This window comes from Rhamphochromis longiceps, linkage group LG1 (assembly GCF_057381845.1).
Source record: "Rhamphochromis longiceps isolate RC_006_pf linkage group LG1, R_longiceps_female_GT1.1, whole genome shotgun sequence".
Lineage (NCBI taxonomy): Eukaryota > Metazoa > Chordata > Actinopteri > Cichliformes > Cichlidae > Rhamphochromis > Rhamphochromis longiceps.
In genome coordinates this window covers 41772238-41789456 of record NC_140557.1, presented here as the reverse complement: position 1 = coordinate 41789456, position 17219 = coordinate 41772238, and the positions used below count along the sequence as shown (strand labels likewise).

At 42.1% G+C, this 17219-nt stretch overlaps 1 protein-coding gene across 1 annotated transcript in view; it reads right to left on the bottom strand.

Annotated features, from left to right (window-relative positions):
* The window catches only part of adamts17 (ADAM metallopeptidase with thrombospondin type 1 motif, 17), a 98558-nt gene extending 88839 nt beyond the window's left edge, over positions 1–9719 (bottom strand). The window contains exons 1-2 of the mRNA XM_085409678.1: positions 9516–9719; positions 8861–9219 (exon numbers count right to left, since the gene is read on the bottom strand). Coding sequence (XP_085265804.1) covers positions 8861–9219; positions 9516–9570 — 414 coding nt within the window. The 5' untranslated portion in view covers positions 9571–9719. The remainder of the gene's footprint in view (positions 1–8860; positions 9220–9515) is intronic.
* Positions 9720–17219: the final 7500 nt, after the last annotated feature.

Here is a 17219-nt window from a genome sequence, read left to right as displayed (position 1 = left end):
GAACCAGTTCTCAGTTCCCATTCTTTGTCACTACATGTCATTTTTCGATTTGTAGCACTTTAATAACCTACCTTCTGCCTCACGTTTATATTACCAGTATGTAAGTGAGTGGCTATGCCATACATGAAAGGTTGGATGTTTCTGATTAGCTAGCAAATGACCAAACCGAGCATATTAAACTAAACTAGACAAAATTAAAGTTTTTGGCATTGGAGTCAAGATCTCTGGCTTTGATAGAGCAATATCAAACAATATAAACTAAAACCTGATCAATCCAAAACCAGTTTGAATAAATACCCAAATAAGTCTGATTATATGATCTTCAATTAGAATCACATATCAGTATTTAGATCTTTTAAAATAAAATAACTGATGATAGAGAGAGCTAAAGTGGTGCTATTAGCAAGTACCACTGTCTACAACGTGAACACATTGATTTTCTAATCATAAAAAATAATCACCAAATCCAGTTTTAATGAAAATGTCAAGCTGCATCTCAATAAGCAAAACCAACATTTTCTTTGCCATTTCTGTACTGAAGAACATGCCAGAACAAAGCTGAAAGGGTAGACATAATGTCATGGTTCTGGGTATTTTACACAGTGTTTGTGAGTTGTTCGTGCACGTTTCACTTTTAGTTAGTTCATGGCTCGTTTTTTTAAGAAAGGATTTATGCTTATAGCTTTAGTCTTCAGGTAATAATCTGACCATTACCTTGCACAAGCTGTCAGACTGATAAATGGACTGTGCCTCCTCCCCCTCCGCATCCCCATCCGCACAGCTACACTGTGAGCTGTAGTCCATGAATAGCATTCTCACGTAGCTCTTCCTTTTCTCCGGATGGTGATGGTGATGCCATCCTCCGTGGACCAATTTGCTCTGTAAGCAAATTTGTGGGTGTCAAGAGAGGGTGGTAGGCAGTCTCTGATGTGCTGACGCATATCTGCTCGAAACACTTCATGAGTACAGACATGAGGGCTGTAGTAGTCTGTAATCATGGAAGCTGTCTGTTGCAGTCTTCAGACGGGTGGGAACAGTGGCATGAGTCAGACAGGTTGAACAGGCTGGTGAGGATCACTGCCAGTTGGTGCACGCAGGCTTCAACCACAACTACTGGGATGCTGCTGGGGCTGGCAGCTCTCCTGGGCTTCACCGCTCTCAGTCTTCTCCTCACCTCATGTTCCTGGAGGGAGAGGAGAAGTGTACCAGGTAGGGCGGAGGTGGGGGGCAGGAGGTGCCAGGGAGGGGCGGTCTCAAACAGCTGTTGAGCTCCTCTGCTACTGTTAGGCTGCTGTTGGGGGGCTCTGTCTGAAGGTTGGAGGCTGAGGGACAGAGTTTTGACGCTCCTTTTGATCTCCAAGGCCACCTCTGCCAAACAATTGAGAGCAAGCTGTGACTTGTCTTTCTTGTCTTAGATACACCCTAGAGCACAACCCAAGCAACAAAGAGCAGTTTGTTGCTTTGATGCAGTATTTGACAACCATGCAGAGCTTCCACCTCCACAGAGTGCTGGCATTTACCAACACTTGGTCTATGAACCGAGAAAGCCAGACCAGACCAGAGTAGTTTTTGACTCGCACAAAACAACGGCATCTCTCTGAACAATGTTCTACTCACTGGACCAGAGTTGTACCTTCTCAGATGCTTCAACCAAGGCCATCAGTGCTGTAGCATACCTCAAAACAACCAAGACCACCATACCCAGATTAGACCTCAGCAATTTCCACAGCCAGCACTGCTGGGAAGAGCTTATTGTCGAGGAGACAGCCTTGGAGTTATGGATGGAAAACAATAAGAAATTAGCGATTTCGATTCCATTGCCGATATAACTTTTCGAGCCGATTCTTTCTCAGTTCTCACTGGCTTTGAGCTTGATGCAGTCTATATATGCACTGGACCAGCATTCTTGTATAAATCACACAAAAGCTCTGTTGAGCAGCAAGATACCTTCAGTCTTGTTGACCCAGACTTTAGCCATTACTAAAAGGTTTTCCTCTTTATTAGTGGCACATCAAGTCAAATGTGTATATGATCCAACTTAAGCTTTATCAAACAGATATACATGAAGTTGTATTAAATCATTACATTAATCACCTTGCTATTGTATTTTTTTTTTTTTTTGCTTGATCATTGGCTAGCAGCAGATTCCCTTGACTCCAACGTCTACGAAAAAAATTGCTTTCTCCATCCCTTGTTTTTACCAATTCTGTCTAGTGTCTGATGGAGAGCTGCATCAACATGCTGCCGTGTACCTGGATGATGTCATGATCCACAGTGACACCTGGGCGAAGCATATGCAGCGAGATGCCGCAGTGCTGCAGGGGTTCATCACCAACCCAAAGAAGTGTGCAGATGCAGATGGAGAAGACTCCAGCTGTTGCATGCTGTTCTCATCCCAAGACCAAAAAAAAAAAAAGAGATGCAGCAGTTCTTGGGGTTGGCTGATTACTTCTGTAGGTTCATCCCAAATTTCGTGGAGCTGACCAGCCCTCTGACCAACCTCACACAAAAGAGTGCCTCTGAAAGCTATCAGAGCATGATTTAACTAGATTTACCCTCTGGGATCAATGGACACACCCAAATCATATGACCCATTCAAGATGACATAGCAACAAGATGCACCCACACTGAGTTTCCATTTCAACTTGTGCTGAAAGTGCAGAGTTGAAACTATGTACACAACAGTTTTGAAATTGTGTTGATAGCACATGTAAAACAAGACAAATAAATATCAGGTTTAGTGTGGCAAGATACAGTAAAAATTGCATTTTCTAAGGACCGTGAAAAAAAAAAATCCATGACATTTCTTTCCTATTGGTGTAAAAAAATAAAAAAATAAATAAAAATTACAAATTTCAACCAATCAAAAATATTCTATGCCAACATGTGGCGTTTAGTTGTTTAGGAAGAGAGAAACGTTTTGGGAGAGACGGCAGCGAGAGAGTTTTGAGATGTGAGAGATTTGTGACATTTAGCGTGTTTGGAGTATATAGGGCGTGTCCAAATTCATGGGCTGCATCCTCCTGAGGCCGCATTTGTAGACCAATTGCGTCACAGCGACGCGCCGAAGGCTGTCCAAATTCGTAGACTCCTCCGAATGCAGCCGACAAATGCGTCCTCCTTTTCCCCGAATTTGAAGGATGGGTCGGGTGTGTCCTTCGTGGCCCACCATATCCCAGAATTCATAGCGCGGCCCAGCCAAACTCCAGTTTCCGGCAATGGCGGCCGCTACTAAGTTTTAAAATTACTCTTATTAATCTTCCTGGGTCGATAGCTAGCCGGGAGCTCGAGGGTCATTAGAGCCGCAGAGAACGGCAAACTCCCGGCACATCATGTTCAGATCACCGCGGACTTTTGCTACTCAGGTTAAATGTAATATATAAGTCACTTAGACAACCTAAAAATGTTATGGTTTGGCTTATTTCAGTGTTTTGTTTGTTCGTGAGTAAATCGGTTTGGCTGAGATTAAAGTTATTAGATAAGATAAAACTTTATTAATCCCCCGGGTGGGTTCCTCCTTGGTTTTCACACAGCTGACTAAACGTCAGACAGAAAACTGATTAAACAGACGTGTGAGATGGTGGAGAGTTTACTCCAGTGTCTGGTTATATTTTAGACAGCAGGGAGCAGACGGCTGAGTTTATTAAACTCCACCGAGACAGCGGTGACGCTAATCTGAAGGCTGGACCGTCCAATTTCACAGCCGCTTACTTCCAGCCTACCCGACCTTCTGAGGACCCGGCCCACGTAGACCGCAAAGGCCGGGTCCTCAGGAGGATGCAGCCCATGAATTTGGACATGACTATAGTGTCTTGTCTTATGTTAATTAGTGTGAAGTCAGAACAAAAAGGGCACTAGTGAATGTCACAGTTGCTAGCCAAAAAGTGACCAATGGCAGATTGCAATGCAAACCCTGTTTTGTGATGCAGAGAAACTATTTTTTGGATCTTATTGTGACGCCTAATTGTTCTGTCATTTTAAAATTGACAATTTATATTTGCATTTCAAGTTGTGAAAATGTAAACAGAAACATGTTTGTGGTTTTCACAGAAAAAAAAACTTCATAAGTAATTTAAATTTGATATTTTTCGTGCACTTTTAGATCAATTGTGTTAACACAGAATGTCAAAATGAAAATGTAACTGTAATTTCAGACAAAGGTAAAATCAAAAGTAGTCACAAATGTGTAATTATACACTAGACCCTAGGGGATTAAGAAATTCAAGCACAAAGCGACTGCACTTCCTGAGACGACTGAAGAAGGTGCACCTCCCCAAACCCATCCTTATCCTTAGCACCTTCTACACAGGCACCATAGAGAGCATCTTAACCAGCTTTATCACAGTCTGGTACGGAAACTGAAACGCGTCCAACCACAGAGCCCTCCAGAGGATTGTGTGGACTGCTGAGCGCATTATTGGCAGCTCTCTACCCAGTCTACAGGGTATTTACACCTGACACTGAATTTGTAAAGCCATTAGCATCATGGCTGACCCGCATCACCTCTCCCACCAACTGTTTACTCCTCTTCCATCCGGAAGATGACTCTGCAGCATCAGGACCAGGTAGTTTTTTCCCACTAAGCAGTCCGGCTCCTGAACACCATGCTGCCCTCCATCACACATATAACACTCTCCTCTCACTTCCAATACTTGATCTATTCCATATTACACTGTTCCACTCTTGTATTTATTTATTCTCATTTTTCTATTTTTTATTCTATTTCTATTCAATTACAGTACTGCTGTACTTATTCTTAGTTTATCTTAGTTCTGTATTGTTGTATTTGAAATTTTTAGTGCTGTCAAAATTAACGCATTAACACAAATTAATCCACTACATTTTTTTAATGCAATTAACGCATCTGGAGTGCAGAATGACTCAAAATCCCTGAAATGTTTCTGTCAGCGCATTTCGGGCAGTTTGTCCAAGTAAAGTTACCCTCGCACATGTGCAAATGGGCAGTTGATCTGGTAGTGACGGGCAGCTGAACCAATCAACTCAATATGGAAGATGATAAACACACATTGGCCCTCTCGATGGGAAATTTCAGTATTAAAAAAAATAACAAGATGGAACAGTCGACCGACATAAAGTATTTTGCACATTGTGCAAGAAGGAATTTTCTTTTCACCGAAGCACTTCCATCTTAAAATATCACATTGAAGCGAAGCCTACGTTAGTCAGGGATGCTGCTAGCACTTTGGCTAACGTGTCACCCAGCTTGCACCAAACCAATCACGGAGCATCGGGGGCTCGGTAAGTCGACCTCGGACATATTAACTGACACAATTGCAACAAACTGCAGACCTGTTAATATCGTTGAGAAGAGAGAGGATAAATGTTCACAGAGTTTTGTTTACATGAAGGTTTAAGATGTTCAATAAACATGTTAAGTGCCTATATTTTCCCTTTTTTCTGTTTGCTCATGCAAACTGAAATGCGATTAATATAGAATAAAAATGAATGATATTTAATTGTGATTAATCAAAATTAATCCACAGTAACCCTGTGATGAATCTGATTAAATATTTTCATTGTTTGACAGCACTAATATATATTATATATGAGTGTAAACTTACTTCTTAGTATATAGGTTTTTTAAAAAGTTGTATTTCACAGGAGAGAAGCTGTGTTAAAAGACTGAAACTATTCATATTCTCTTTGAATTTAAGCATTTAACATTTTTTGTGTTTATTCTGCTTCATTATGTTGCATAAATGTCAGTTACAAGCTTAAATATAAAGTTGAAAAAGTGTAATTGCAGCCAGGCTATTGATCAAGTAATTGCGATTAATTACAGAAAAATTGTGCGATTAATTAGATTGTTTTTTGTTTTTTTTAAATCTATTGACTAGAAATTTTATTTTTATTTCTACACTTTGTAACTTCGACCCAGGAGGATGACATTTCATCCAACTGTACACTTTGAGTGTATAATGTTGGGTTGACAATAAAACTCTGTTTGACTTGAAATTCTTTGGCCAAGGGTCTGGATTCACAACAGTTACGAATCACCAACAACCTGGAACTTTTTTGTAATTCAATGTCTAGGCCTGTTTTTGGAGAGGGAGAGGAGTCTTCATCAGCCAGTGAGGAAGTTCTGGATGAACAAGAAGGACTGGATGGGTCCACAAAAGCCCCAGTAGTCAGTGAGTCAGAAGAAATCCAACTGAAAGCAGGCAGGGACCAGACCTGCAGGCAAACTTCAAGTAAACCTTAATTCTCATCAAAACACCTTCCCACTTCTTCCTTGTCCTGGAATATTTGAAGGAGATTTGATCACCCAAGTAATGCTTTATCCAAGTTATGTGGGATGATCTGATTTCAACAAGTGTTCGGCGATCACACACCAAAGGAACAAACTCATCTTTACTGCAAATACAGAATAAACATACTGCAAACAGGAAACAGTTTAGGTCACTGGTCAAACGTGTGCCCATATGCCTTATTGCTAGAAAGCAACAGCCGGGGTTTGAGTGCGACCTGTGGCCTTTTGCTCTGTCTTCCCTTGCCCTCCTATCCTGTCTACTCTGCAATGATGAATTTTGAATACGGGTTAAAAAAAATAGAAGAAAGAAATGCAGCAAACCATAATCCAAGCAGACCTGACAGATGGCCATGCAGATATCAGTCTCATTTATGCTTCTTGGTCGCACAAGGGCAAAGTGGGCTTGCACTCTTATGAAATTTATCCAACCACAAACAGTTCAACTACCAGATCAACTGAGCAACATGGTTAAATCAACTCTGTGCACGTGTGTGTAGGCCAGGCTATCTCACACATATACACAGTAAAGTGCGACTGACAGGTGTCCCAGAGCTTGACATGGTTACCATCCATTGCCATGGGTCCCAATTTAGAAATAAATACATTTTTAAAAAGGAAACGTTTCTCTTTCTCTCAGCACAGTGGGCAGCGGTTAGCACTCTCACCTAACAGCACAAAAGGGTCGCTGGTTGTAATTTACCAGCTGGCTTCTTCTATTTGTTAGCCACACCATAAACTGGGAACCTGGCAGGGGTGTATTACACAGCCAGAGCAGGTCAGCCACTAATCAGAAGGTCGGTGGTTCGATCCCAGGCTGCCTCCAGGCTGCATGCCAAATATCCTTGGGCAAGATACTAACCCCATGTTTGCCTACTGGTGGCGCCAGTGTCCGGCAGCCTCGCCTCTGTCAGTGCGCCCCAGGGCAGCTGTAGCTACGATGTAGCTGCCATCACCAGTGTGTGTGTGTGAATGGGTGAATGACTGAATGTAGTGTAAAGCGCTTTGGGGTCCTTAGGGACTGAGTAAAGCGCTATACAAATGCAAACCATTTACAGTCCCACTGTGGAGTCAGCCAGTAGTTTTTATCCAATTTCCACAAAACACTAATCATGGATAAAGTTTGCAATACATTTATAAACACTGGATAAGCAACTGAAACATTTTCATGCAGATTGCATTTCTGCTTTGTTGCTTACAACTTTTGTGTTATTACTTTGGAACATAATTTCTTCCAGTAGTAAAAGCAGCACTAACTGAACTGTGGCATCTTTAACAGGAGTTTTTATTCCCCTTGCTGCCTCAGTGTTCTTTCTCAGTAACCTGCTCTCCAACCTTCGTCCAGCTGCTTGTCCTGGAAAAATTAAACTTTGAAGTGATATTGTGTTATCATCCCCTCAGTAACCCATTTAGGGTTGGTTTACTTGTAAGTCAGATGTAATGTAATGTGAATGTGAGTTTACAGAATTACTTACTGTAAGCACACATTTACAGTGAGTAACGTGTTTCTGGTCTTTGACCACTTAGCCAATTTAGAATCGCAGAATAAGCTACCATGCAGGAGGATATGAGGCTGTAAGTTCATGGATTGCAGCTGCCAAAGTTTTTGTTTTTCCATATGAACACACTATGTGTCTGTTCACTGCTGGACAATGATCTTCTCATTCAGTGTAGGTGGGTTTAATGCTCAAATGTGGCTACTAAGACTATACAGAGAAAATAAAGAAGCACAGCTTTGAGAACTGACCTCAGGCCTGTTGAATCCAGGAGTCCAGGACTGAACCCGGACCCCTACCTGCACAGTCCCATTACATAAGAGTATTATCAAAATACCAAACACTAACCACACCCCATTCCTCCACGAGTGCCTCAGAGATCAGTGACTGCTATAGCTAGTAAAAGTACGTGACTCAAAACATTTTAAAGTGATAGTTTCCGATGGATGTTGGCAAACTAACAGATTTGACTATTTAACATCCAGTATTTTGTAGTTAGGCAGTATTTTCCTTGCAATACTTTAAGACTGAAGCAATCGCCTTATTCCTCTGTCACTAATCAAGATGTGGACAAAGTGATTACGTAGCACCACTCAACACACACAGAGCATGAAAGAAACACAAATTGTTAACTCCTGGCCTGCTCGCTCAGCTTACAGGTATGTTTCACAGTGGAAGTTGCTAATCTTTGACTCACTGAGGAGATTGTAAGAAGCAGTTGAGAACTGCTGAGTGGAACTTGAATTACAGTGTTTTGCCAAGCCCTTAATATACAGTTAGTATCGAGCTGCATTGTGCGACTTTGAACTGACTGACCCACCATCAGGTCAGTGGGGTTTAAGAGATTAGCAGTTGTTACAAAATCATGCTTCAGAGGTGCTTCACTAGGTGACTGAAGTCTCACTAGCCAGTTTGCTGTAACGTAGTCTTTAGTTTTATGAAAATGAATAATATGACCCCAACTGCTTGAATCGAATCATATGACACCTATTAACAAGTCCAAACACACACACACACACACACACACACACACACACACACACACACACACACACACACACACACACGCACAAAGAGAAACTGCAGACACATTTACCAGACCACCGCAGGTGCTAACTGATGCCAGAGAGTCTGTATGGTTAATGATGGCTCCAGAATAAAAGCATAGCTGGTTCTTGGATAAGCTGTTTACCACAGCGCTTTCCCCCTTGTACCTCTCCTCTACTACAAAGTCCTTGGACAGAAACGTGCTATCCCGCGTTAGATTTAAATGCAGGTTGCTTCCGAAAGCGGGCAGTAAGACGATGATGTTTTCTGGTTCCGAGCGTCCTTCTCTCGCGGCGTCCAGGGAGCGCTGACCGCGGCGCAGGGTGCGGGTAGTGTGGTCGGATAGGTGCGCCTCCTGGCCATACAGCAGCCTGGGAATTACTTCATCTGTCTCCAGCTCAGACTGGGCTGTGGATAGAGACAGCCTCCATCAAACAGCGACCACATTGGACAAAAATAGTCTATCCTAGTCTGCGTGAGGAGACAGTCTGCTCCGGTGCTCCCTGACTCTTAGCACACACGTTCAACATCCGAGCTCAGTTTGTGGATCTCAAAAATCTAAAGCCTTCGACTATTCGTAACAGAATACAAGTAACTGGTGAGAAACATTTGGATTTTTAACTGCAGAAAGACATTTCTTCAGCTGCCCTGTGTCAGCCGTCGTACAAGGCAATGAGTTCATGCGTAAGAGCTGTTATACTTACCAGTGAATGCGATGCAGAGGAGAAAGAGCAGAGGGACAACATGGCTGTTAACCATGATAAAAACAAAGCAGCGCAGAAAGAAAAACTAAAAGTGCTTTATTTTGAGGAAACCGAAGCGCTTAGCGAAGCATAGGTCGGAAACTCTACTTTTCCAAAGTAGGAGAAGCTTCAGTAACTCAGGCTGGAATTACTTTGCAGCGCAGGACACGCCCACACAGCTGGAGTCCGCCTCTACTCGCGTGAGATTGGGTCCGTTAAACCTTAAGGCGACCGAGGCCGAGAAATCTCTCTATTCTCATTGGCCGGCAAAGCTGTTGGAAAGTGTCGTGGGTTGAAACCCTACACGTGGTTTCAAGTGGGGAGAATTGCTGATAATTGTCAAAGGTTTTTTTTGTACTCTGCTTTTCATTTTTAAGAGAAAACTTTACATAGACGGGAGGGGATGAACAAACGAAAGAAGATGTGATTGTTGGACAGTAAAAATACAAATAAAAAAGGAGATCATTTTTAAGACTACATAAACCAGAGTTTTTAGGAGTAACTGCATAAATTGTACTTAAATAGTTTTTTATATTCTAATTGTGCTCTCAAGAAACTTTTTATTTCAAGCCTCATCTGACAGTCACACATGACACAAATTCCATAATATACTTTGAATTGCAGTCTGGAGGAGCCAAGGATTGAGGCACCACTCTCTGGATTAGATGACCTGCTCTATCTCCTAAGTCACAGCTGCCCCATAAGGAGGCAACCTATATAATCAACACACAAAATTAAATGATTCAACAGATGCACTCCAGCTCTAAACCTTTGTAGAAGTTACCCATCAAGAATTGAACACTAAACAGTCTTTAGCCTGCTGGCCTCCTAACACAGCATCTGTGCGATGTCCTATATGTGTGAGAACAGTGCAGGTAGTTGCCCGCTTCATTTGTTGCATTTGCTGTATATAAAATATGCCCTTGAGTCTGAAAAATTAAGTTCATATGTAAATTCCTTTAACCTGCATTCTTTTGAATGATTAGTTGTTACTAACTATGATTACTGAAAGAAGTCCAGCTATATAGAAATCAGTGGAGAAATAGAACTTAGCTCCCTTGATTCATTCATTCATACAGTTGGGGTGACCGTGGCTCAGGGGGTTGGGAAGCGTATCTGTAACCGGAAGGTTGCCGGTTCGATCCCTGGGCTCTCTGTCCTGGTCGTTGTGTCCTTGGGCAAGACGCTTCACCTACCGCCTACTGGTGTTGGTCAGAGGGGCCGATGGCGCGATATGACAGCCTCGCTTCTGTCAGTCTGCCCCAGGGCAGCTGTGGCTACAACTGTAGCTGCCTCCACCAGTGTGTGAATGTGAGAGTGAATGATTAGTGGTATTGTAAAGCGCTTTGGGTGCCTTGAAAAGCGCTATATAAATCCAATCCATTATTATTATTCCCTTATTAATCAGTGATGAGTATAACATCTCAGTTTTTAGTTTTAAGGCTTTTAAACACAGCATGGTATTCATTATGTAAATAATGGTCCAGTCCACATTAGATTCCAGATGCACAATAAGTACTTTAATCATTTAGACCTCTTTTCAAAATACATTGAGACAGAAATGGCTTTACATTAATATTGGTCACAGGTTTTGAATATGTGAAATTCTGAAACATTTATTTGATACAAAGTAAATGGATCCCTGACCCTGCATACTATCATCTATGGCTACACTCAGTGGCCGAGATGGCCTGTAGGTGGGAGTGGACCCAAGAGCAGACTCAACGGACAGTTAGGTTGTGATTTAAACAAAGCCTTATTCAAATTAGTGACGTGAACTGTAGGTGTGGTGGTGAGAGTCCCTATCAAGGAAGCAACTGGAACAGAGGGAGCGAATAGTTCATTTTAGTGAACGGGTGAGGATGACTGAAGGCAAGTAAGAGTTGGGATGATGAAGCCTTACTTGTAGGTGGATGAGAGTTTGCTCTAGGGTAGAGTATGACCGAGTGAGCGTCTGGCTGACGATGTACGCGAGCTTGCAGTTACAACCTTTTGTTTCCAGAGGTCCAGCGATGGTGCAGCAAGCAGGAGGGCAGGCAGGTGGGAGCAGCTGAGTTTCCAAAGAATGATTTTGCAAGCTTACTTGGAAGGTTTAGCATGAGGAATGTGTCTAATCTTTCCAGCCAATTGCTTTGCCAAAAGGCAGATCCCACGAAGCCCTTTTTAACAGCTCGTTTGAAAGTACTGACATCTGTTGGTTATTCAACGTACAGCAGCCCTGCTGTGGCATTAAATGTGTGCTTCATACCAGTAGTAGGTATGTAAATGTAATGATGTACGAATTATAGAATACCCATATGAGGCTACACACCCATATGAGGCTGGTCACCATGACTAGTGACCAGCATCCAGAGGACTGAGTTACCGGTAAGTTGAGACTGAAAGGATCTAGAGGCATAAAGACACAGGAGTGGGTACAAGGCAACACTTGTTTAACAACAAGCACCATGAAGGTCTAGTTACAACCGTGATGACAAACGCTGATTGTTGCTGACGGACGACGGGTAGCGATGCAGGTGTGGAACCAGGGGTCTGCTCCAATGGGTGGACACAAGAAAAGCAGAGCCAAAACAGAAAAACGCTGGACACTCACTCGGGTCATGACAACTAGCCTGTATAGACAATTGCAATCTCTAGTACCTTGCCACATTCCAGAATACTAATACGGGAAAAATCTTTTTAGCTCAGACTTACAATGCTGCTTTAGATCAAGTTGTTTTGTGGAAGAATATACAAATAAACTTAAAAAAGACTGTTGCAGAAATAGTGGTGGCAGACCTGCAAATAAGCACACGGAGCAGTTGGATGAATTGTTGACAGGAATAATGGAGAACCAACAACCTTTGGAGAACATATCAGATCTAGAGAGTTCAGACGAGGGATCACGCACACCTGAACTGAGTATATTAATGCACCGATTTAGCCTTTCTCTCATTTCACACCATTGTTGGTCATCAACAACTGTCTCATTTAATTTGTTCATTTGATCATATGAACTGTTCTTGTGTGTAGGTGGAAGTCAAATGGACAGAACCACAGTGTTGCAAGGCAGTTTACCCTTTATGAAGGACCGCAGTAATACCAGCAGTGAATAAAGAAATGTTCATTACATCATATTGTTTTCCTTGTTAATATACCAGACAAATACACTTCAGCGTGTGAAAATGAGTATTTCAGCATAACAATGAAAAGCTAAATGTCTAACGCTGCTACTTAAAGTGGCACAATGCAAACGCACCTCTATAAGAAATTGTTTCTGTGGTTTGTTAGAACTGAAGGTTGATCAGTCCTGCCTGAGCTGTGTTCATTGTTTTTGTTTGTTTGTTTTGTTTACCTTGTTTTACATTTTATTCTTTTAATCATTTCTTGTAATGCTGTTAACTTTTCAGTACTTATCTTTGCCAATAAAAAGTTAAATTGAACATTTTCAAAACAAGCTTTTGTTTAACATGTCCACCTAATAAATTATATGTATCTAGTTCTTTCATGGACAAGTTGTGACTGACAAAATCTCTACATTTTGTTTCACCTTATAATATTTTTAAGCAAATTATATTTGACCTTAAAGTATTAAAGTTGCTTTCCAGGGCTTGTATAAGATGATAGTTTTCATCACATCATTCTGTATCATGTGGTTGCCACAGTAGCTTGACTTACGACTGTTACTGCTGTGTGAACAGGATGTCGGTGTAATAATGTATCAAAATAGAATTCCAGTGATGACTGTTAACTCTCTCCAGGCAGGCGTTGCCGATTTGCAACAGTTAAAAACTAACAACCTGATTACCCCACATACATATTTTATGAGTTTTTTAACTCAGAAGCACCACTGCAGGACTTGGTTGTGCATTAGCAACAAAAAGTTTAATTTGAGCCTGAGAGGGTTAAACACTTGGTCTCCATGTGTTTTTGTTTCCAGATATATACCATGCACCCAGCTCTTCTAATAAGCAAATCTTCCACTTCCAGGTCTTACTGGCTTCTGATACAATTTATCATCAGTAGCATACAAGACATTTCTTCAAAAATTTAGTTGAGTGTCTCAATGCAATAACTCAACTAGAAAATGTCTGTATATAATTTATCCAAATTATTATTTTGATAATTATGTGTGCCAATGTAATACAATTACTAATAATTTTTTTGTTTCAAGCCCAAACCTTTTGATCTCCATGCATAACACACGCATCAAAATGTAACCAGTGTTGTCCTCTTTCAGCCAGTGTCATAGGATTTATGGTTCCCTCATGAATTCCACCAAAACACAGACTCCTGCAATCACCTTGATCATAGAGAATAATTATAAAACAGCTGCCAAATTTTGTAAACTCCACACGTCCATCTAATCCACAAACATGAAAACAGAGAATTTTGTTTGTGGAGCAATCTCTGCAATAACTTAGAGTTTGCTCTAAGTTATTGCAGGGACATCCCTGCCTCTCCCTGATGAGTGCATATGTAGATGATACCCAGCTTTATCTATCCATGAAGCCAGGAATGGGATGATAATGTGGCATTTGCCTGGTGGGTCAACGCACTAGTGGGCCAATGAGTCAACAACATTTTTTGTTGTTGTTGTTGTTTTTTCATACACATACATAGGTAGAGGACATGCCCCTTAGAGACCTGGCAGCGATGGCGGGGCTATGACAGAAAGAGGAGGGAACCCATAGGGTTAGGTGACACATGCCCTATGGGCTCAGAAGTGGATTAAGCAGGCAGGATGAAAAACTCTAGGAACGCAGGACGGATACGATTTTCTGGAGACATCAGAGACTGGGGCTGCTTGCTGGAACACCCAGCTGGCGCTTGAGGCTATGGCTGCTCGGTAGGGCATGCAACCAACGTTACAGGTGACAACGACTGTGGCTTTTCTGGCATGGGATCCACCGAGGCTCCAGATTTAACTGGGAATCCCAGCTGGGGAATAGACTCTGCACATGCCAAAGTCCCTGATGGGGTAAGCTCAGAAACAGAATATGCAGTCTTGGGGCAAGGTATCAGAGTGAGCCAGCCGGGGAAGACGAAACACAATTCTTTCCACATTGAACAACAGGGAAATGAAACAATCAGAGGCCAATTCAGACACAGAAAAGTCTAAATACTTTCTTACCGGTCGACACAGGAACACCAGGTAGTGTTCTATTTGTGACAACAGTAGCACAAACATCTGTACCTTTATTATTCGGCCAGCTCAAATACATCTTTCTCAGTTCTCAAGTGAACTGACTCATGAACAGAGAAGACACCAACTAACCCATTAACACTGACTGGCTTGGAAACTAAAAACTCAGAAGCAAGCACAATATTGTTGGTTTCAAAAATAGAAATCATAGTCATTACCTCAACTGGGATAGCACCACACAGAACAGTTTTGTTACTGAACTAGAATTAAAAGCCCATCTTTATTCTGTCAGGCTCAGAGTGACCATGGAGGCACACGTCTTTTTCATTCACCCTTCTATTGGGTCACGGAGGCCTGACATTGGCTGATGCAATTGGAGGCGGGCACAGGCTGGAAAGCAGTTGAGAGTGGTGACTAACACCTGCTGTCATAATCTGATGTGTTTGGGTTTTCCTGGAGTAGTTTTCCCATTTCTCTCACTTCAGCTCCAACTTCAGACTCCAGGTCCACCTCACCTGCAGTTCACTGGCAGCAATCAGCACGGCAGTATTGAAAACCAGCTCAGAGCTTCACTCCCTGCCAGATCGTTAGTGTTACATTTACGCTCCAACCATTCACTCAGCTCAGCCAAGAACCTGATTCCCTCTTATGCTGATCCCCTCACACTTGCTGCCTGCCTGTAGCGCACCTGCTCTTTGCTTACCTCTGAGCCGCTCAGAAATCTTGCGTACCTGCCTTCCTGCACACCTTAGTTCACCTCCGCTCTAGAAAGGAAAGATCAGAAATCAGACAAATTGCTTCCCTCATGCACCTCGAGAATCACCCACCCCATCCTGTCCACGTCGCTCTAACAACAAGTGAGAAAACCTCGCCTTATTTCCTTGAACAACATCACTCCTCACATCAAAAACTCTGTAATTAACTCACCTCTCCCTTGCAGTGCTCCCCCGTCCAGTGAGACTAGATCTCTACTTTGCTTTAGAAATTCCTGTGTTAAATAAAAGACTTAATTCAAATTTTACAGTGTTTTGAGTGTGCTTTTGGGTCCAATCTTGTACGCCGGGGGCAAGAACATTGCTTCTGTTGGGAAGATGGAGCCAATGAAACTGGTGCAGCAGAAACAGAGAAAGCAGGCTCCTCTTCTTCAACCTATAATTTCGCCAGAAAGGAGGCAGGAGGACACTTGCTGCTACAGTGAGATAGACTTGTGTCCTCTACCTAGTTCCTCACTGTACTCTAGCAAACCTGAGTCTGCTGGGTCCTTTGGTATCCTTCTGTCAAGACTGTGCAGGCAGGTGTTGGACCCAAATGCAGGACTCAAATTAAGGGGGGGTAAGCTAAAACAGTTTTATTTAACTTGAACTGAGTAAAAAATAATCAACGCAGGTCAAAACACAAAAAGAAAAACAAAGAGGAGGAGGACATGAAGAAGAACAGAAAAAAAACAGGATTTAAATACACAACAGAAAATGACTACAAAGTAGAGACACCTGCGGAAACACAATTGAACTAAATCTATCTAATGCGACAAAGGGAAGAGAAACTGAACGCAATGCACAGGAGACGAGGTCGCTATTGTAGTGACTGTTGAGAAAACATGACGGGGAAAAAAGGATGCTAGAAATCAGCAGTGGTCCGTGTGAATGCAGCAGCTCAGTAGTCAAGTTGTTGTTTTGTTTGTATTCCCTTTAATGCAGTAAAGTAGTGTTATTATTTTTATTGTTATGAGATTCATATGAAATATTATCTCATTAAACGTTCACATCAGCATCTCTGCAAACAACACATGCTGTTTGTGTGCAAGGAGCTGCTGTTCTGATCGTTATTTCACAAAGAGAGAAATCAGGAAGGTATTTCTGCCTGTCAGACCGAAAGTTAGATCAGAGACTAATGGAACTATGTGTTTGCAGAGACAACAACTTATAGTTGTGATCAAAAGTTTAAATACACTCATCATGAGCATGAATGTCAGAGTGGTGAAAAAAGGACCAAGTGAAGGCACTGACTTTACTCTGAGTGAGCTTTATTTACAGTGGATGAGACACAAACAGAAGCAGAATGTCCCAAAACTAAGTTACAGAAAGTAATACAGCCAAAAACCTGAGCGGAGACATATAACATGGATAAAACACAGACGAACAAGCAACAAACAGCAGAAGACGCAGAGCTTAAATACACCAGGGAGTAACAAGGGAATGGAAAACAGGAGGTAAGCACAGCTGGGGCTGATTTGACATGACGAGACAAAGGAAATAAAGCAGAATATATTTGACACAGGATACAGACTGTCAAAGTAAAACAGGAAGCAAAACACAGAGACACAGACTGTCAAAGGGATGCATCTGACAGGGAACACGGTGTAAACAGTGACAAGAGCGACGAACTGCGACGTGGAAACACGACTGACTGGAGAGACACATGAACGTAGACAAGAAAACATAACTGACTAGTCGTGACACATGCAGGCACAGCGCAAAACCTAACCTAGTCTTTTTTTTTTGCCTGTCCCGTTTGCCATCAGAATTATTGTCTAAAGGCGA